A 21,352-nucleotide genomic window follows, 5' to 3' on the forward strand; every position below is an offset into this window, starting at 1 on the left:
AGCTCAATCTGCTGCAGTTGCTAAATAACGAATTGTTCTGTACAAAATACCTGCAAGGTATTGCCAAAGCAGATTAGTTAACAGTTGAATTTTCTCGAAATATTTATGGCTTCTAGCCCAACACGCTGAGTTACATAATGCTACATAGTATTGTAGTATTGTCCCAGTAGATTTTTTATTTTTTTTAATAGTTTATTTGCAAAGCACCAACATATTCCACAGCGTGGTACAATGCGTTTACAGAGCAATGTCTATTACATAAACAGTTACATGCCACGTAAGGACAAACTAATACAGAAGGTAATGAGGACCCTGCTCCTGAGAGCTTACAATTTAGAAGGGAATAAGGGGCAATGTAGAAACTTAAGGTAAAGTGGTTGCTCATTGTGGGACGGAGTATGGTCCAGCTGCACAACTTATCCCATTAAAGTTTGGGGGTTTAGCGTGGAGTTTGGGTTGGAGGGGAGATGGTGGATGTTGGGAGTATGCCAGACAGGCTTTCTTGAAAAAGGTCATTTGCAGGGAGTTTTAAATACCTGAATGTTGGGAGAGTCTGGTGGTACGTGGTAGGTAATTCCAGAGAGGAGGGGCAGCATGAGAGAAGTCTTGAAGGCGGGAGTGAGAGGCGTAATAAGGCAGGTGGAAAGACTGATGTCATGGACAGAACATGGGGGGCGTTTGGGGATGAGTGCCGAGATGTAAGTGGGGCAGCGTTGTTGACTGCTTTTGTAATTTAGAACCAGGGTTTTTAATTTGATTCTTGAGGATATGTGAACCTAGTGTAGGGATTTGCATAGTAGGGCAGCAGAAGTGGAGCTGAGAGGACAAAATGAGTGACTGAAGTGGTGTTTTTAATTTCATCATAAATGAGAAAAGGGTGTATCCTAGTGTTATTTTGGAAGTGGAAACAGCAGGACGTGATGAGGAATGAAGGAGAGGGCACAGTCCAAGATGACCTCTATGCAACTGGCGTGTACGATTGTGGTGTTATTGGCAGTGAAGGAGAGTCTGGGTGTAGGGGTGGCAGTGAACAGAGGAAAGAGTATTCGTTCTGTTTTGGACTTGTTAACTTTTGGGTAATGGTGGAACATCCAGGAGGAGATTGCGGATGGAGAGTTTGTGACACAGGACAAAAGAGCGGGGAGAAAGGTCGGGAGAAATACGTATGGGTATCATCGGCATAGAGATGGTACTTAAAGTCAAGATTGTTTGTTCACCGTGAAAACAGCAGAGGGTCAAAAAGATAGAGCCTTGTGGGACCCCAACAGAAAAGGGAGTGAAGAGGATAACGCAGAGAAGGAAATGCTGAAATAGCGGTTGGATAGGTAGGACGGGAACCAGGAGAGGGCTGCATTACAGAGCCCAATGGAGTGAGGGTGTGCAGAAGAAGGGGATGATGAACAGTATTGAAGGCAGCAGAAAGATCCAGGATAATAAGTAAGGCGAAGTGACCCTTAGATTTAGCTGCGAGTAGGTAATTGGACACTTTTGTTAGTGCAGTCTTGGTGGAGAGTAGAGGGCGGAAACCAGATTGCATGGAGTTGAGGAGTGAGCGAGTCAAGCGGTTGTATACAAGGGGAGAAGGGAGAGAGGGTTGTAGTTGAAGAGGGTTTCCTTTAGAATAGGCGTGAGGAATACATGTTTAAAGGTGACTTAGGTTAATGCTTAGTGCACCAGTGTAGTATTTCTGAGTGAATGACAGATTTGAGGTATATCTGCAACAGCATTTACAGTGGTTTCAACTCTTCAAGAAGGTCTAACCTTAAACTATGGGAACCAAACTTATGAACCCTCTCAGGGCCAAAAGACCTTCTGAAATCTCTACCCCAAATGATAACGTGCTCATGGTCAGGCCTCTGATAATGTGGAACGGGTTCCACTTCTGTTCCAATCGCATTCTACCCTTAGAAATCTAGCATCATTCGGATCTCTGGCGTGCCAGCCCTCGTGGTGTACCGGGTAAGTCCTAAGGATTGAAGTACTGTTGGTTTCTCTGTTATTTTTGTGACATCTAGAAGGTATTGTGTCTGACACTAATATTCATTTGCTTCATTCTAGCTATCTATACCCTGACGGGCGAAGTTATAATCCTGATTTGACAGGATTGTGTGAACCCACGCCACACGATCACATAAAAGTTACTCAGGTATGTTTGTTCTGTCAAGGAGCTTGTTGCATCATGTCCCTGTGGGAGAAGCTGATCCCCTTTTGGAATCTGAATTTTAGAAAGTTTTCTGAACACAAACCTAAATCCAGACATTTTATTTTTATTTTTTAAACATAGGATTGAAGCAGGAGGTCTCTGGAGCTGAATCCCATTAATTTAAACTCTGGGAACACCCTGCTTCCCACGATACAGACCTCCAAAAGTCCAATAGGAAGCCGAACCTGCTGACGTAACTGCTTCCTATTAGCCCACAAGGCGCGGGAGCTTTGAAACTCTGCCATTACATTAACACTGGTAGCCGCGCAGAGCGGCTACCGGCACCCTCTTCGGAGATCTGTATCTCCGGGAGCAGGGGGCCCCCGGAGCTGAAATTAACTAGTGACCAAAAAAAATAGTTCATCAATTGATACAGAAGATGGGAAAGAAATAGTCCAATTTATTGTTGCGGCGCCTTCTGTGGCCTTATCTCCAGACTAGTATTTGTCTTGCTAGATTTTTAGGCTGAGCGTCCTTGTGCTCATGCCTTTTATATTCATGGCTGGAGAATAGTTCTGCTCACAGTTGGCTTATCTCTAAATTGATGTAGTATATACAGTATGTAGTTATATGTAGTTCATTATGTCCTTTTTAATATTATTTCCTTATTGTGAGGAATTACTCATTATTATACTGCATGAATAACTCTCACCTTTTACCTGCTGCAAGCCAAAAAATGTGTGCTGAACATTTTATATGAAATCAAATCTCAACATAAATTACATAAACATTATATTGGATTAATCCCTGCATGGCACATACAAGGTAACATATTACAAAAAGGTATTATTGTGTAGTCCTGTTCGGTCAAATAAATGCTCACATTGTTTTTTCTTTTTCTTTTTCTTTCAGGAACAATATGAATTATATTGTGAAATGGGCTCTACTTTCCAACTGTGTAAAATATGTGCAGAAAATGACAAAGATGTCAAAATTGAGCCTTGCGGACATTTGATGTGCACTTTCTGCTTGACCTCTTGGCAGGTACAGTCATATAATACATAGAACTTGGAGATCGTAGATCCAGTTAGTAGCACTAATGTTAAAAGGAACAGTATACTACATTATTTGGGGGGATCTCTAACAACTCATGTGATGGTATTGTTTAGAAACTGAAAAGCTCTGAGCAGAGTTTTTAGCAGAGCCACGATACCCGGATAAATGGGCATAATGTGAAAATGTCTGTAATATAATGAAGTATGGGTGGAGTAATATTAAATGTGTACTGTATGCTGATGTTTAATCTACTTTGCTTTGTAGACCTAAACAGAATAGTAGTGCAGCTAAACATTCATACTTTGTGAGGAGTTTAATGTGCAAATATTTAATGTTTTATATTCATCTTTAACTGGATGAGGGTAATACATTGGTTGTCATATGTATTTTAATATGCATGGTTTCTACAATATCTATTTGCACTTGATCAAAATTAGTAGATTGTGTGTGTGTGTGTGTGTGTGTGTGTGTGTGTGTGTGTGTGTGTGTGTGTGTGTGTGTGTGTGTGTGTGTAATGAAAAGGTTTTTTTAATTGGCTGTGTCCATTGATGGAGCTTGTCTGTGACTAGTGTTACATTTCTGTGTTAATAGCTTATTAGTCATGCCTCAGGAAAGGTTTTCATCACCTTTATTTCTGGCAGAATATCTGCTTTATTATATGTTGGACAAGCAAATCTATGGCTGCAGAATATTAAATAGTTTTTCAATCATTTGCTGGTCTGGAGGTCAGTTAGTTGCAGACATGACCTTTTTTTTTTTCCCCTCTAACACGTGGATTGATGCATTCGCTGACTGGCCGGGTGGTGCACGTGGGCGGGTGAGGCGCCCGAGCTGGCTGGCCGGGTGAGGCGCCCGAGCTGGCTGGCCGGGTGAGGCGCCCGAGCTGGCTGGCCGGGTGAGGCGCCCGAGCTGGCTGGCCGGGTGAGGCGCCCGAGCTGGCTGGCCGGGTGAGGCGCCCGAGCTGGCTGGCCGGTGCACACGCGGACTGATTCTACTGCTGACTGACAGACTGACGCACCCACTGCCATAAGCACTGTGATGCACTGACACTCTTCCTGCCCTCCAACCAATGCCACAGTTGTTATGGGGCACTCCAACTGTCTCCCAGTCCTCGCGTGCTGCTGCCATCCTCTCTCTGCTCCTCCTCCCTTCCCCCGCACAGTACACTAGGCAGCGTACCATTTACTGAGCTGTCCATCTTGGACGTGGAGTGTCCACACACCCATAAAGCAGCATGGAAGCTGGAGAGCGCTGCTGTTGGTTACGGCGGTGACTGACAGGTCGCCACGGCGCATAGGTGTCAGGGGCTAAATTTGGGTGTTTGAATGAGCTAGGTGCCTGGGATTTTACAAGTCCCTTTCTATTCTATCCTTTTCCATTTTTGTGGCTCATTATTAATGGGTGTAGTAAACCTTTTTATTAGTGATTTAGTCGTTTGCTTTATTTAAGAGACTTCTCATACGGTCTCCGTGGAACAGCTGTCCCATCCTTGTAAAATAGCAGGCTACCATAAAATAGTGGGGGAAGCACATCACAAAAGCGGCTGCAAATTCTTTATGTACAATAGAATGACTTAGAAACTCACCCATTTTAATACTTTTCTTTTTTTCCTTTTTCTTAAATACATGTGAAATAGTGCAGCATGCAAAGTTTGTGCATAAGGAATGTCAGATTTCTTTAAACTCTTTGAATAGGAGCATCATTAGATGAGTAATTTAGTTCTCCAATATCAACAAGACCATTACTTCCAGAAATTGTGTGTGTGTGTGTGTGTGTGTGTCATATTTTTAAAAATCCATTATAAAGCAGAGTCAAAGTAAACTCGTATTCTGTATCCTTATGTATGTATGTGTGGCATCTAACACGGATAAGCGGAAACCATTTTAAAGCCTATTGTAAATCGTAGAGCTAAATGGTCAATTAATGGGGGGGTTTTCTACAAAAAAGGTTATTGTTATTAGTATTAGTATAGCATTTATACAATGTAAAGTTTATTGAACAAAATCTACTTTGACAATGGGATCTTTGTGTTGACCTGTCAACTATGTCATGGAATTGAAGCCTTTTTCAGTAGAACATTCTGCGTTACTTCTAAGCCTTCTAATCGGTTATCACTGAAGGTAGCCGTGTATAAATGTTTAACTGGTCAGTGGACAATTGCAATGTAAAAGTTGTAGTGCAGCAATAGAAATGTGTGTACCCCATAGGTTTCTTGTTTTTCATCCCGCTCCCCCCTCTCTATTCTACACAGGAGTCTGATGGTCAGGGCTGTCCTTTCTGCCGCTGTGAAATAAAGGGAACGGAGCCCATAATAGTTGATCCTTTTGACCCAAGGGATGAACATAGATGCTGCATTATGGATAGTTTAGGTATTAGTATGTTAGACTTCGATGACGATGATGATCGAGATGAATGCTTGATGATGAACCGTTTGGCGTCTATAAGAAAGGTAACGCGTTGTGTTCATGGAGGTTCTAATACAACTTGATACATGATTGTTCCGCTTCCATAATTGTCTTGATGCTGCCCTTATGTTATTCTTCTTTGTATGAGGTTGATACTGGATCCCTAGTGTCTCCGTGTTAATGTATTACAGACTTTACACTCCTATTACAGACTGGGATTTGATAATGGGCGAAAGTGGTACCATTTACCAAAGCCACATTAGAAGAAAACTGGAAAGAAACAGTGCCACACACACGAAACACGGCTTCACCTAAGTGGTCAACGGCTGTTCAAATTACAAACATTAGATGTCCGATGTCTATGCTTTTGGCAAATCATATTGGAAGTATGCATGCATATAATGTTGTGCATGGTCACTTTCTGCAGCTCGAATCGGTGCCAGATAGACTTGTACTGTGACATACTGTAAGTATAGCTGTACATGTTCTCTCTCTCGCATCCGTTTTGAGTGGTTGGTCCATAAACGTAAGCGGTTTGAATTTGAGGAGGGCTCACTATCCTTGTGACTGCTTGATTCTGATAGCCAGTAAAACGGAGATGAAATTAATTGTAATCACAATAGTGAATAGAACCTTGTGGTTTGTATTAATAGCTTGGGTAACTTATGGCCACTCAACCCTTCTGTTAAATAATGTAATAACACAGATTTCCTGTAAGAACTCTTTCTAGATGTTGATAATGTACTATAACTGTATTTTTATCTAAATGTTAAAACCACAAATTCTGTATAAGGCAAAATGTGCAATCCAAATATTTTTTTATTGATTTATTTGATTCAATGGTAAAGAAAGAGGGGCAGTGCTGTGGGTCAGAAACCTTTTCAAAGTTTGACACTGGCTCATTTTTTGGTTTACTTTAGTTATACGATTTCACTAATTTTCCCAGATTGTAAACTGGATGAATGAAACAAGATCAGGGTGCCGGACAAAATCCCTTCCAGTTGCAAGTGTAGATTGGGCACATTTTACACACATACTTTAAGATATGTATTAATATTTAAAATGCAAATAGCCAAAAAAGTGTTTATTTGTAATTGTTTAGGGATAAGTAGCATGTCTTCTATTAAAACACTGCCATAGAAGCTGTATTCTAAAGGTTTGTCATTTGTGCGCAAATCAACCAGAAAGAAATTGGTTCACATTTGTTTTAGTGTTTCTTTACTCTGCTTAAGCCAAAGAGGCAGTTTGCATTGTGCTGGATCAGTCACCTGTGTAATGTTCTTTCATCTTTATCTAAATTCAACAAAGTTCTCAGTGTAAACGATTTTGTTAAAATACAGACACCTTGTTTGATATACAGTATGCCTTGCCAAAAAGTCTTTGTGTATGCAGAACATTACCCACAGTTCAACAACAATAAAAACTGCACATGCTTGTTTGGAAAGGCTGCGTATTGTAAAACATTCTACGAATCTTGCAGTTTGACAAGAGTCTGCTCTGTGTTCTAAGTTTGTTGGGGAGGAGAAGTTTCTACGAGAGCAACATTTTGAGAAAATATATTTTTTAGCACATCAGGGTAGTGGCACAGGCAAATTTCATGTTGCGATTTGCTTTTCAGTTACTGGTACACTAAACCAAAACATCCAACTGCTTCGTGTCATTGCCTTTTCTGTTGAAAGTTCCGTAAAGAATACACTGTTCTAAAGTTACGAGGTTGCCTAGTTTGAATATTCTAAAGTGTGTGCAACTTTAATTAACCCCTCCATTGTCAGAGGGGCCCAGGAACACAATGAATCAAAGGGGTTGGATAACTGTAACCAGTTAAAAAAAAAAATTGGGTGGTGATAGTGCTTTGTATCCTTGATTTGGAGCTACATGTGTTTTAGTTCAAAATTCAATCTGTTTCCTAGTCCAACGGTTTATGCTTCAGAGTAATAAAGGTCTGTTCCAACTACTAGATGACTGGAGCCTTTGATGCTGCTGCTACTAGTCTTAGATGTCTCCAGTAACCTTTTTATTAATTTTCTATTCATCTCATGGTAAATTATGATGATCATTTATTTGTAAGGCACCAACATAACTACAATTAATGAATGCGAGATTAAAAAAAAAAATCATTAGCACCTACTAATGCAATGGGTAAAGAGGTCCCCTCTCCAAAAAGCTTGGTAATTATTGACCAATTCCTCATAACAGATCAGAAGTTTGAAATAGGCTTTTTCTTTTTTAGATTGCTTAATGTCAACGATTCTATCTTATTTACAATAAAAGGGTATACAACACCTATCATATAATATAGTAAATTCTGTAACATTTTCCGTTTGAATCTAATCAAAACCTGTCATAATATTTTCTGTGCATGCTGTACATTCAAAACCAGAGACAGAACATAAAACACAGACAAAGCTCAGTTTTAGCACATCCAGTGAAACTCATACACGGTACAGTGCCTAAATATATATGTATAAATATCTATTAAGTAAAATGGTCTTTTAGTTTGACATTTTTGGCCAAAATTCTTGTAAGCCCCTGAGCCAACTTCACGGCTTACAACAATTTTGGCCAAAAATGTCAAACTAAAAGACCATTTTACTTAATAGATATTTATACATATATATTTAGGCACTTGTACCATGTATGAGTTTCACTGGATGGGCTTAAACTGAGCTTTGTCTGTGTTTTATGTTCTGTCTCTGGTTTTAAATATGTATTGCCATGCTCAGTAGCACTCCTCTGTGACACTCATATGCTTATATATATGTTGTGGTTATTTTGGGGGTTCAATAGGAGCTTGTTAGGTGTCCAGTATATTTTACATGCTGTACATTCGTTTTATTTACAATTTTAGGATTATTGTGACCTTTTGCCGTTAGTCATACAACTTTGCGTGAATACAGTATATACGGATTTCCTGCATCTAACTGAAAGCAACATTGCAGACTCGCACGCAGAAAGGCTTCAATGTTGCTTCAATTAAGTCTACAAATGGGTGTTCAGTGGAAATTCTGTCTGTTCACTTTGTCTTACTCTGTGCGCTGGGTATTACATTTTAGACGTCTTTGCCCTTTTAAGATTTCAAACTGGAGAAAATGCATGATGACATGTAGGAAGCCTCTTTCGGTATCTATAAACAGGACTCACTTTGAAACTATTAGATATGTTTCCATTTGTTCAGTCACATTTCTAGGTCCGAAATTTTCTTGAATTTATTCAGTAACATTTGCTTTAATAGTTTCTCCAGTTTGCTGCTTGTACTTCTCACTACCAACATGCTGCACAACATTTCAAAGTGAGAGTTGCTTGTAACATTTGAAATGATGGTTAACACAATATAATATTGTAATCGCAATTTCAAAAATGGTCGCAATAGTATTTTGCCTTGTAAATGATTTCTTTTAACTATTTCAAATCACATATTTGCTATTTTTTATGGGTTCCACTGACTGGACATTTCAATCATTGTTTTTCATTTTTCTTTTACTATTGCAGATTAATGACCGACAGAATTCACCAGTGACCTCTCCAGGCTCCTCCCCTCTTTCACAGAGGAAAAAAACACAATCTGACGCACTGCAGATACCCCATCTTAGTCTCCCACCTGTGCCTCCCCGTCTGGATCTTATTCACAAAGGAATAGCCCGTTCACCTTGTGCCAGTCCCACAGGTTCACCAAAGGTAAAGCCCTGTTACAGTCCTTCAGCGAATACAATGTGACATCTATACTCATTAATGAAACTTTAATTGTGCCATTTGAAATTATATTAAACCATTTTAGTAATGGAATAGTTTTGGCATACGAGTATCAGAGTTATTAGCAGTTTCTAGTAGCCGTACAGAATGTGTTCAAATTACATAACCTGCTTTAATTCACTAAAACTTTTAATGAATGTTTGTTTTAATTAGCCAGGAAACCTTTAGTTTGGGAAAATTACTTAGTAGGGTTTTAACATGTAAAAGGCAACTATTTACCGTCTAATTTTTTACTAATTGGACAAAAACAAATCTGACAAAACTACGACTATCTTGAGCAAGAAAATATGTATTTTGAGGAAAAATTGCACAAAAGTACTGTCACAATCGCTTAAAAGTCATATATTGGCTAAAATACTCAATTACTGTACATTGTAGAACCATTTAAAATAGCCATTGAAAAGATACATTCATTTCATTTGGAAGTTAACCTTTGTTGATTTTGGGCATATGTTTTATAAAGTCTACTGCATCTATGAAATGTCTCATGTTCTGAAATATATATTTGTATGTTTAGTCATCTCCGTGTATGGTCCGAAAACAAGATAAACCACTTCCTGCGCCACCTCCTCCTTTAAGAGAACCTCCACCACCACCAGAGAGACCACCTCCAATACCACCAGACAGCAGAACGTGTAGACACTTGCATCATGCAGAAAATGTGCCTTGTAGAGACCAGCCGATGCCCCTTGAAGCCTGGTGTCAAAGAGACGTTTCTGGTGCCAATCAATTAACTGCTTGTCGCATAACAGTTGATGGTTCTCCTAAATCCGGACAATCCGCAAGTTCCATTTTAAATGGAAGACACAGTCGTATAAATTCTGATGCCAAATTTATGCACAAACCGCATAAACGTCGTGAATTGCCTTCAGAAGGCATAAGGGTAAGAAAAACGTGTAACCTTGATAAGAAACTGATGTATTGTATTCTAGTTCTTTGGAGACTATTTATTACTAAAGCATATCTTGTGTGAAATCGAAATCCATCCATATCCATAACACTCGCCAAAAATGTTAAAATTTTACCAGAAGAAATAGGTCAACCTAAATGTTAAGAAAAATATGTTATGGATAAACCTTCTCTTGACTTGTGTAAGCAGTAATATTTTTGCCATTATCTCGGTATCCATTCACATGTATTTTATTCTGTTTTCCTTAGGTTTTTTCCAATGGTTTTCTAGGAAGTGAAGAATATGATGTGCCTCCACGACTTTCATCTCCTCTCCCAACTATCTCTATCCACCCTAGTATGAAGTAAGAAATATTTCATTACAGAATAACTTAATGATAATGCTTTATAGGTCTTCGCAGCAGAAAGAGGTAGTGATGCCACTTAATAGATCGTAGGGCTGACCGTACCTAGATTAGTGTTCATACAAGGCCATACATAAATGGGAGGCATGGCTACTAAAATGGTGAATGGTCTAAATTGTAATACCAGGAAAATGAAAGGACGATTGGCGGTGCACTGCACAAAGAAACAGATCTGGGACTGCTCCGTGCAAACTAATTTAATGGCACATACACAGGGAAAGAGGAGCACTCGTACGCGTTTTGCACCTCTGTAAAAATGTCCTCTTAACAGAGTGGGTAGAGGGTAGTACAGTAAGGGAATACAAAAATGCTTGGGATTAACATACATTATGTTAAAATTCAAAGAAAGCCTAGTATCAAATGGTGTCTGAGGTTTTACAAGAGAGCGGAAAATGGGCAAACTTGGTGTAGAGAAGCAAAGCCCAAGAAAGAATAGTCCCAAAAATAATCTCACAATTGTAACTGTTAAATAAATCTCTCCAGGTACTCCATTACATTTTGATCAGCAGCCATTCATGATAGTCATGCTGGCTATGCAGTCAGAACCATTTTTTACATCAATATTTTTGAATGCTTCTAGACAATTAAAAGTAAGTACAGGAGACTCTTATGAGTTATTTTATTCAGCGACCTAAAACTGAAAATCTGAGATCTATCATTGACATTTAGTTTTTGTAATTGTTTGAAAGGGATTATGCATCTAAAATGCTCTAATGTATATGGCAAAGAAAATCATGCATTAAAAAGATATGAAACTCATTTAAACTAATTTACAGCGGTTGAATGGAAAATGTATTCTTTTGTTGGTACTACAAATGAATCTGGGAGAACTCCCATTTTAGGACACCTAGCTCAGAAAACCAAGTAGAAGAAAACATTATCTTCCATTTCCAAATATAATTATTTATTTGCTGGAGAGTGTCTGTCCCAGGTAAAAATATTAGCAATACTTGAAAAAGTCACCCCTCCTTGTTCTGATTTTGAAACGGTTGACATTGACCGTTTTAGCCCGCGTCCATAGTTTAGACTTTAGCACAATGGCACGCGCGATGGCAAAAGCCTGTAAGGCGATGTGCATGACCGATTTTTGTATATGTACACGCACACGCACACATTCTTTTGCTTTTTGTCTTGTGACAGCCGGGTCACATGCGCAGCTCAGCCAATGAGGGCAAAAGGCTCACATGACGTCACGGGCATGCCCCCGAACATTGAATTGGAGCTGCTCTTGGTCGCATCTCCTCCTCCCGACCACACAGGCCACTGATCGCCTGTGCAGCAGGCGCGTGATGTCACACGCCCCATCATGTGCCTTCAATGTACAAAGCCTTAGCGTTAAATTAACTGATCTACCTATTGTTTATTTTTATTTATTTTTTAAGCATTTTCATTTTGTTTTAGATTTGTAAACGAGTCAACTAGAAAGTTAAAGGGCTTCTATTCTTTTATCTCATTTCACTGGACATTAGTTGGCCTTCTTCCTTTTTCATGGTTGACGTTTTAGCAGGCAGGTGACTTGCACCATTAGATTGCTGTGACAATAGGGACAAAAGGCAACTCTTCATGCAGCAGTAATAGTATTCTAAATAAAATATAAACAAAGTGAGATTTTGAGAAAACAACTTTTTTTTTTTTTAACATGCTTGATGACGAAAACTATATTTTTATTTGAGGAATGAAACATAAATTATTTTTGATTTGTGCTTACATATTACAGTAAAGCCCCCTATACAATATGCCAAGAAGCTGCTTCCCTGTCAGGGAATCCTCTGACCGTCAGTCATTTTAATTGAGCTCAGAGACTTTCCTGACACGTAGAGATGGCTTTATAGCATATTGAATAGGTGCCTATGGTTCTTATTTAATACACTGAAGCTGCTCCTGTCAGGAGAGCCTCCGAGTAGTATTAATTTCAGTAGGGATCAGAAGCTTCCCTGACGAGAAGCAACAGCGTATTCATTGAAAAATGGCCTACAAATATTAAAGGCTGAAGTGCATTGACATGTATTAATTCCTCTTGCTTATTGTTTTGGAGTAGCACAAACATGCCCCCACTTCTTCTTTTTGTTTTTTTTTTGTTTTTTATATATATATATATATATATATATATATATGTAGGTTTCACCATAGCTAGTAACAGCAGGAATTTCTTTACATTTTTTTTTTATCTGCGAGCGTGATTGTATTATTGAAGGAAACCATTTGCCAGAGACATCTCAAACCGGCTTTGTTGAGCTACAGTTGAGGGCTGGTAATGGGACACCATTCCAGCTAACAGGATGCCAACTGGTGTTTTAAAGTGACATGGAACAGGAGAAAGCTAGTGAAATCTGGGCCAGTCCATTGCGGTGTGCGAGCATCCATGGATTTGGATGTAGCCCAGCAATATATTTGGCTACAGACTGGCCCTTAATGAGCCTTGTTAGAAATACAATGACTATGAGAATGAGAGCAGTAGGGCAATCTGCCTGTATTCCAAGGCGAAAGTGAAATCCTTAAGCTAAGCACAGCAAACCCTAATGGTTTCTGCAGCAGGTTGCTGCCGGAAAAAAAGTCTGGGAGCTTTTCCAGGACCTGGCATAGATTGGTCTAGTGGGGTTTTTAGTGAAAGCTGCAAAGCTGGCAAATAACACCAGCAAGTTTATTCGTTGTTGTAAGAATGAAGATTGTATTGGTTTCTTGAAGGGCCAGAAGCGTTATGTAGGTGGAAAAGTTTGTCTTGGGCAAATTGTTTCCTTTTTATAATACCAGTCTTGACCACCACACACAAAGTGTGTGTGTGTGTGTGTGTGTGTGTGTGTGTGTGTGTGTGTCAGTATACAGTATATTACCACTAGGCTACTCCACCTCACTGGGAGACCAAAGTATCTACAATCATGAACATCCAATTTCTTTGTAGATTTATAATCCGTGTTATGGAGAAGCGTTTCCAATTGTCAGTACATATAGATCAAAGCCTTAAAAGACCTATGACTTTAAAAAAAAAAAAAAAGGATCTGAACAGCATTCACTTCTGCTCCATGGACCCCATGCTCTCAAAGATATTTACATTGGCAGGTGATGCCGTTATCTCACTTCAGGTTAAAGGTCATGCGGCACGTGGGCCAGTAGGAAGCTGCGAGGGTTGATGATGACACGGGACCATCAAATAGACCTTTTCTGTGCCTAGCTGGAGCTTGAACTACAGCCCCTTCCGATGTAATTGTCTCAGGTTGCTAGAGCTGAAATTAATGTGTTTTTAGCTCTGGAGACCCCCTGCTTTCGATCTAGTCAAAAAACAAGAGGAACCAAGATAGCCACTTTAACACATTTACATTTGCTCGCATTTGCAGTTTTAGCAAAAGTTTAAACTATAAGAGCAAAGTTAAAATGAATAAAAAATAGTAAACAACTGACTATAATATCAGATAGAAGCCTGTTTATTCATGCAGGTATGCCCCTAATTAGTAGGTGCAGTGATGCTGGTTGCTATACATAACAAGATATTTGACAATGTAGTTTGCATTTACTATTTGGGTATACGTTTGGACAGCTGTTTAGCATAACCTTGGTTCTGAAACGGCATTAAAATCTTGCAGAAAGTCATAATTGTGCCAGCATTGGAAAATACCTTTAAAATAGAACAGGGTTGCTAGTTTATCTTCTCTGTATAGCACCTTTTATGTTCTGCGTGTCTACTTTATTTAGCAATTTGTTTTTGACATGTTGACTTTTATTACGCTATGTTATTTTAGTGTAAAACTCCTTTCTCTGTCTGTTTTTTACGATTATACAAATCAGCATGACTGTTTTGCCTGACAGATCAATAGGGATGAAGTGTTCCATGTAGTAATTAACAGTAAATCTAATTATATACATACTGCAAATAGTGCATTAGGTATTATGACAAAATTAAGAAATGCAAAAGAGAACGAATTCATTATACGGTTCATGAACCTGCAAATCGTGCAAAGTAGTATGGCAAATGAATGACCAAGTATGCTTTGGGTAGATGGCGAGTAGCCAAGGGTAGTTGATTCAGTACCACTGTGTCATGAAGTTTGGTATATAATACGGTCTTAAGTTTTCAATATTAACCGTCACTTGAATCACATATTTTGATAGGGGAAAAAGTGCTTATTTGTCAATATAAAGAATTAATGAATCAGCAGTTCACCAATGCCTTCTGCTTGGCTGCTTTGTAATGCGTTTCTTGCTTATGTTTCAATGTGGTCTATTGTTCTTTTGCTCCCCCTACAGAAGATTATACAAAATTGCATTGATGCAATGGGATTCTAGGGTTTCAGTCATGTTACCTCTCAAAACTATAATAATGTTTATTAATAAAATAGCATTGCATGTTCCATCATAGAGGTGATTGATTTCTGCTAATAATTCATCAGTTACAACAATGTTCTTTTTTCATAAAGCACTGCAATATATTAATGGTTTAAATACTACCTGTACAAAGAATTATTGGTAGCATAACCTCTTGACCTGGTCACCATGCTTGATGATTGGAACATAGGGAAAGAAAATAGTTTCAGGCCAGTAACATCATTTATCACCTGGTTTGGGAATTGGTGAGGTGACCGACTAATGATTTGAAAGGTTGCTTTGGTGATTTTGTAAATCATGGAACGGACACAAAGTTGTAATAAGTATGGTGTCCTCCATAATGTCATGCTAACTACTCCTTTTTTGTAATGCACACGCTAATTTTTTGGGGAGAAAATAAATTACCCTTAATCTTTCTTTACATGGAAGGTGAAATTCTGAATATCTACTTTTAATGTTTGATAATTCCATGGTGTATGATGACTTGAAACCATATTGAAATGTTTAAACTACAACCTGTTTCTTCTTTCTTCTGTTTTTAAGTATTCAAACCTATACTCTTGGACTTAATTATCCATCCAGTTGATGTTCTTTAAAGTTAACTTTTTACTTATGGAAGCACAAGATTATCTAAGAAGAATAGAAAGTAATGTAGAAAATAGTCAAGCTTTTTGTTCTTGGAGTGGATTTTTTTTTTTAATACATCGCCTAACTGATACAGCCACACAAACTAAAAGGAATTCTAATCCTAAAGTTCTAAGCTTTTCATTGGACGTGCTCCCTCTAGTGGTAATATATGACCTAGCCATAAAACATTATATCTGCATCTAGAAGCACAAAACGTATGAAACTAATGTAACTAGAGACATCTATAATAAGCATGTAAAAATAAATTAATGGTTGAGCTCAAAATACTTTAAAGTGATTTCAGATATGATGGACGCAATCGTTACATTATGATACTACATTTTTTTTTTTTCAGCTGTATACCACTCGGGCCCTGTTCCACAAAGCTCCATTTAGGTACTAAACATGGTGTTTACCTAACTTAGCATCACATTAACACTCATGTATGTTTAAAGCACCATAACACCATGTTTTCTCCCGGAAAGAGCATAGCGTCTCCTGTGATGGGCATTGATGACAATGACCTGCAAATGAGGCGTTATCAGAACATTCCATATCCATAAAAGTCTGATAAGGTTAACGTAGGGACTTAAAGTTACATTGTTTAGGTTATCCCTAAACATGACACTGCTTCTATCGAGGCACTGAAGTAAGGGCTTACGCCACAATCGGGAATAACTCAAATAACATTGTGTTAGTTATTTTTCTTGCTCGCTCTCTCTCGCAAAAACCCTAATTCGGGACCAGGAGTAACACCAACACTGTGTTATCTTCCAATAATGGAATGTTATGCCAAACTGATGCTTCTACAACGTGACCTTTAAAACTATGCTAATGAGAAGTAGTTTGGACATTTATTTTGTATAAATGTAGCTATGTGCTTGGACATGCTTAGTCAGGGAACGTCTGGGTCTTTTTTAGAGAACTTTAAATTATGAGGCTATCTAATAGAGCTTTGTGGATCTATCTCCACGGTCTATATAGAATTCTGAATACATCACATCAAATAATAAGTTTTCTGTTTGTTTTTATGTGAAAATATTTGATATACATTTAGTGGCACTAACTAAAAATGGAAGCCTGCATATCGGATTAATACAAAACCACAAACCAGATATAGACCTGAATTATATATAATGATAGTGCATGAGCACTCCCTTGAGAGAGGTCCTGTTGTTAGGACCGAAACGTCAGGTATTTGTGCCTGTTAATCTATTACATCTTTGTGGACTTTTACAACGAGTGCTGTCTCTTCTTTGCTGCGCGGTTCCTAGCTCTGATGGTCTGCCTGGTAAGGAGTTTCTTTGTATATTCAGTTCTATGGGACAAACACCCCACTTACTGACTTATGTGAGTGCCATCTGTCTATATCTATATGTATCTATATCATATCCTAATAAAGGAAAGAAAAACACCTAATTTAACATGATATGCAGGGAGGGCTTTCCTTGTTCACTTGGAACTGTAGGATAAGTAAGATTTACCATTTGCTTGAATGCCACAGCTGTTTACAGATTTATATGTATGTACCTTCTTGTACATGCCGTTTCATCAGTATGATTGTACATTAGCTCTGTAGTAGAATATTTGATTGTAATCACTGTGTTGGAGAATTTAATGCAGAACCTTTGTTTTGAAACTGTGTGTCTATATCATCTTCAGCCCTTGTCTATCCACTTTTCAATGAAAACCTCCCCAATGATCTTCCAGGTATTGTGGTTGCAAGCCTCTCTTCTCCATGTTGCTCAGACACATTTTCTAATTTTATCCTCCCATCTTACTTTTGGCCGTCGACTTGGTTTTTTTAATTTACCTTGGAATCCAGTTGAATAGTATCTTTATCCAATGATGGTCATTTCTTCTTGCAATATATGTCCAGCCCACTGACATTTTTATTCACTCTTGCAATGATGTCACAAACTTTTGTTTGGTTTCTAACCCGCGTAGGCTTTGCAGATTACGAAAAAGCATTTGATTCTGTCTACGCTTTAGCAATCCAAGATGCATTAAGAAAAAAATGTTAAAGAAGAATACATTGATAGTATAAAGCACATTTACAAGAATGCCACGTCAACCATTTGATTACATGACGATACAAGCAATATGACAATCAGCAAGGGAGTGTGGTAGGGAGACACCTTGTCACTTAAGCTTTTCACTGCAACAGTTGAAGAATTGTTCAAGGCATTAGATTGGGAAGAAAAAGTAATACAAATAAACGCTGAATATTTGCGTCACCTGCGATTTGCAGATTGCATTGTTATTTGTGCCAGAAGACCTACCAGTAACAAACTGGAGAACTGCCTCCATATAAATCTCGGCAAGACAAAAGTGACGTACAACAAATGTGTCAAGTCTGTAAAGATTAAATGTTCAAAGGAAAATCTCAATTATAGATACATCCAATATAAGAATGAGAAGGACACCAGTCCTTTTTTGCCCCAAAAAATCCAAATTGCAGTTAAATGTGCATATACAAAAATATCAGTCATACATAAAGTGACTATAAAGAGTGTGTCGAGCACACGCATATTAAGTGAAACTTCATTGTGTTTTGTCACAGAAATGGTATTTGTGATGCTTTTAATTAAAAATCACAATACAATTTCAGTGACAAAACGCAAAGAAGTTTGACTTTAAATCGCACGTGCTCCCCCCCCCCCCCCCCATCCCCACTTGTTGGCTATTTGGACGGCGCCTTCTGTGCATGCGCCGAGGCCCGTGGCCTTGACATCACTTCTGTCATACTTTTTCGTTAAAAACCCATGAGATTTTTCCCATCAAAGCTCTGTGCCAGCAAAGAAGTTTCACTTCAAAAGACTTGCGTAGCTGACACACCCACCCGGAGGGGCTCAACGTTTCGAGCAGCAGTCTGAAATCCCCATGATATTGTGTACCTTTTTATATAGGTGAGTTCCCTCTTACTGCGCACGGTCTGCAAAGATCGAAATAAATGGAATAGAACTAGAAGTCGAAGACAGTCTTCCTTGGGGGCAAGTAAGAGTGGATGGGAGCCTTTTGAATGAAATAAATGGGAGAATGGAGATAGGATGGAGCACATTGGATAGAAACAAGACAGTCTGTCAAGGGAACCTTCCACCGTAACTGAAATGTTTTATAATTCCGATTATTGCATTTTGCGCGTGCTCACGTATGGAAGTGAAACTTGGACCCTAATTGCAAAGATTATGCAGTATGATGGGTATTACCCGGGGAGACAGGAAAAAGAAGGAATGTGTTCGAAACAGTGTTAATATTAAATCATAAAACTTGTTGGAGGAACGTGGAGAAGAAGCTTTCAACCACAATACCTACAGTAGAAGATAATTGGGAGGTGTGTTGTGTGTATGTTGAAATGCAGTACAAATAAAAGAAAAGTAGGTTATTTCACCTGTATTCATGTTGTCTTTCAGAACTTTGGAATTGCATATATATTAGACTCAATCGCATTCAACTTGCTGTACGTAGTTACTGCAAGCATATTTGCGGTATAGACTGTCAGCAAAACTGCCCAAAATAAATGCTTTTGATATTGTTTGCAAACTGCATCATCCTTAACACTTTTTCTCAAACATGGTCTTATCATGAGATGCTATTTATGTATCAAACAATCACTGTCAAAGCCATTCAATAATCCTTCTGGGGCATGGACAAAATCAACCTGCAGGAATAATACATGTATTCTAGATATTGTTTTTACTCAATTTTAATTTACCCAACGGAATCGGTTATACTGCTGCAATTGAAATGTCAGGAGCGATTTGTGTCCAATTTCATCCTTGGTTCAGATCTGGTGACTTGTATAAAGATGGCAATCCTTTGATAAAAAGCTTGAGAAAAATACTAGCCATGGCAGCACTAATGTGTCGTGTATTTTGTTCTGGAGTTATTCTCAAAATTACAATAAATGTACCGTAGTTTCGATTTTAATCACTAGGCAGTCAAAATCAATATTTCCTATTAGATGATGGGGCAGATACAATAGGGAATGTATACACCATCAGACCCTAATGGATACCATGTAGTTATTTTTAATATGTTACAATATAAAGTAGCAAAATCCATACTGAGTGCATAAAAGGCTTGTTAAACGGTTATTTAAAAAAAAAAATACCACTTTTTTTGTTGATGTAGTGCCTCAGATGGCTATCTTAAATGTTTTTTCTTTGTCTGTAATCTGAGAAATCAATAATAATGCACGCTTTTCCTCGGTTGTGTCACTGTAATATATTTGTTTTGGAGGAGGGGGGAAACGTTTTTTCTTCAGATCTATTTTTCAGATCGGTTATTAAAAAAAACAACCAGACGTAGTAATGCCAGTTCTCCTTCCATTAGTGTCCAAATTTTTTTGCAAGTGAAACCATTTATATTGTAGCCCATTCACTGTGTTTGTTAGAGGCAATAATTCTTCATTTAGAGGGGAGATGGTCTTCAGCATCTGTGCATCTTACTTAAGGCTGCGGCCAGGGTGGAGCGAACCGCCAAGCATAGCGCATGACGTCACGGCGCTTCCAGCCTGGCCGCAGAGAAGTTATCTCTTGCTTTTATCAATATTACCAGTCTTTAACATGAGACTATTAATGTTTTGCCTTTAGTTCTTTCCTCTGTTGTGTTTTTTTTCTTCATTTTTTTTATTTTTTCTTTATTTTTTGGAGCCTCATTATTTTATTCTACTGGCTATAGGATTTAGCGATAATGAAGATTTCTGCTCTTGCATACTTTTATCACTTAATTCTCCAGTTTGTTAGAAGCTGATTGTTTTGTAGTGTACTGTATGCATTGGGAATTCAGCTGGATTGTAGTAATGATGCGGTTGTGCAAAAAAATGTTTAATGCCTAAATATTCAATGTACGTCAGTGTATTTTTAAACTTTTTTTTTTCTTCTCTGGCTAATTTATTTAGATTAAAAGGTTTTCCATTAGTAAATGGTCAAAAATAGTATAACATTCCCTGAATGTCTTAAGGGTCCCCTTGAGTGCCGTCCCGTGTGACATTCAGGGAATGTTATACAGACACTTTAAAGGTTAACGGTAATGGATGGGACAAGTGCTGGCATTCCTGGAGAGGAAACTGAAAATATGTAACTGATCATTGTTTCATATGATGCTTTTAATTCAATGTTGAATTGAGCAGCACGGCACGTTTAATACATATTGGCCCATACTGGCTAAGCAGTGCTACTGTATAAAACACCTTCCGGCACCACAAGATCCTTAATGGGCCATACGTTTTCTTATGGTAGCACACATCTGGGCAAATATGGCCCATTGCATCAATTTGTCTTGGGTCTACAAAAAACAAATGTGCTAGCGCAGTTAAGTCTTTTTTTTTTTTTTAAATTTATTTTTTTCTTCAATAGTTTCATGTGTGCGATCTCTAATTACCTAAAGAACAGTATAGCTGCAGGTCAATTCGTTCTCCATGTATTGATAGGCGAAATTTGGTGACATAATTAGTGAAGGGATCTGTTTATGTTCTGCTTCTGTCTCTCAGTGGAAGCTCATGAATATTCATGAGCACTCCTGCACTGACATGTGCTAGAGGGAGGGCAGGGCTGACAGAGGGGTGTGCCAGGGCTTGTGACAGGACATGAAGGGGCAGTGCCTTAGCAAATGGCTGTTAAAATAGAATACAAGAAAATTGGTCTTTCAAAGTTGTTTTTTTAAAAACAGAAAATGCTAAAAGTATTTTTTCTTACTACAGAACTGATTTATTAAAAAAAACACACATGCAGGATATT

General features: G+C 38.4%; 1 protein-coding gene across 6 annotated transcripts in view; it reads left to right on the top strand.

The window, feature by feature from the left end:
- Positions 1-21,352, top strand: part of CBLB (Cbl proto-oncogene B) — a 132,246-nt gene that overhangs the window by 77,532 nt on the left and 33,362 nt on the right. For all 6 annotated transcript variants that reach the window (XR_012799856.1, XM_075590093.1, XM_075590092.1 and 3 more), the window contains 6 exons: positions 2,059-2,146; positions 3,056-3,187; positions 5,451-5,648; positions 9,094-9,279; positions 9,872-10,237; positions 10,513-10,607. Coding sequence is in view for 5 of the 6 variants with exons in the window: in XM_075590093.1 (XP_075446208.1) it covers positions 2,059-2,146; positions 3,056-3,187; positions 5,451-5,648; positions 9,094-9,279; positions 9,872-10,237; positions 10,513-10,607 (1,065 nt within the window). In the remaining variant the exon portion in view is untranslated. The remainder of the gene's footprint in view (positions 1-2,058; positions 2,147-3,055; positions 3,188-5,450; positions 5,649-9,093; positions 9,280-9,871; positions 10,238-10,512; positions 10,608-21,352) is intronic.

This window comes from Ascaphus truei, chromosome 3, assembly GCF_040206685.1.
Source record: "Ascaphus truei isolate aAscTru1 chromosome 3, aAscTru1.hap1, whole genome shotgun sequence".
Taxonomy (NCBI): Eukaryota; Metazoa; Chordata; class Amphibia; order Anura; family Ascaphidae; genus Ascaphus; species Ascaphus truei.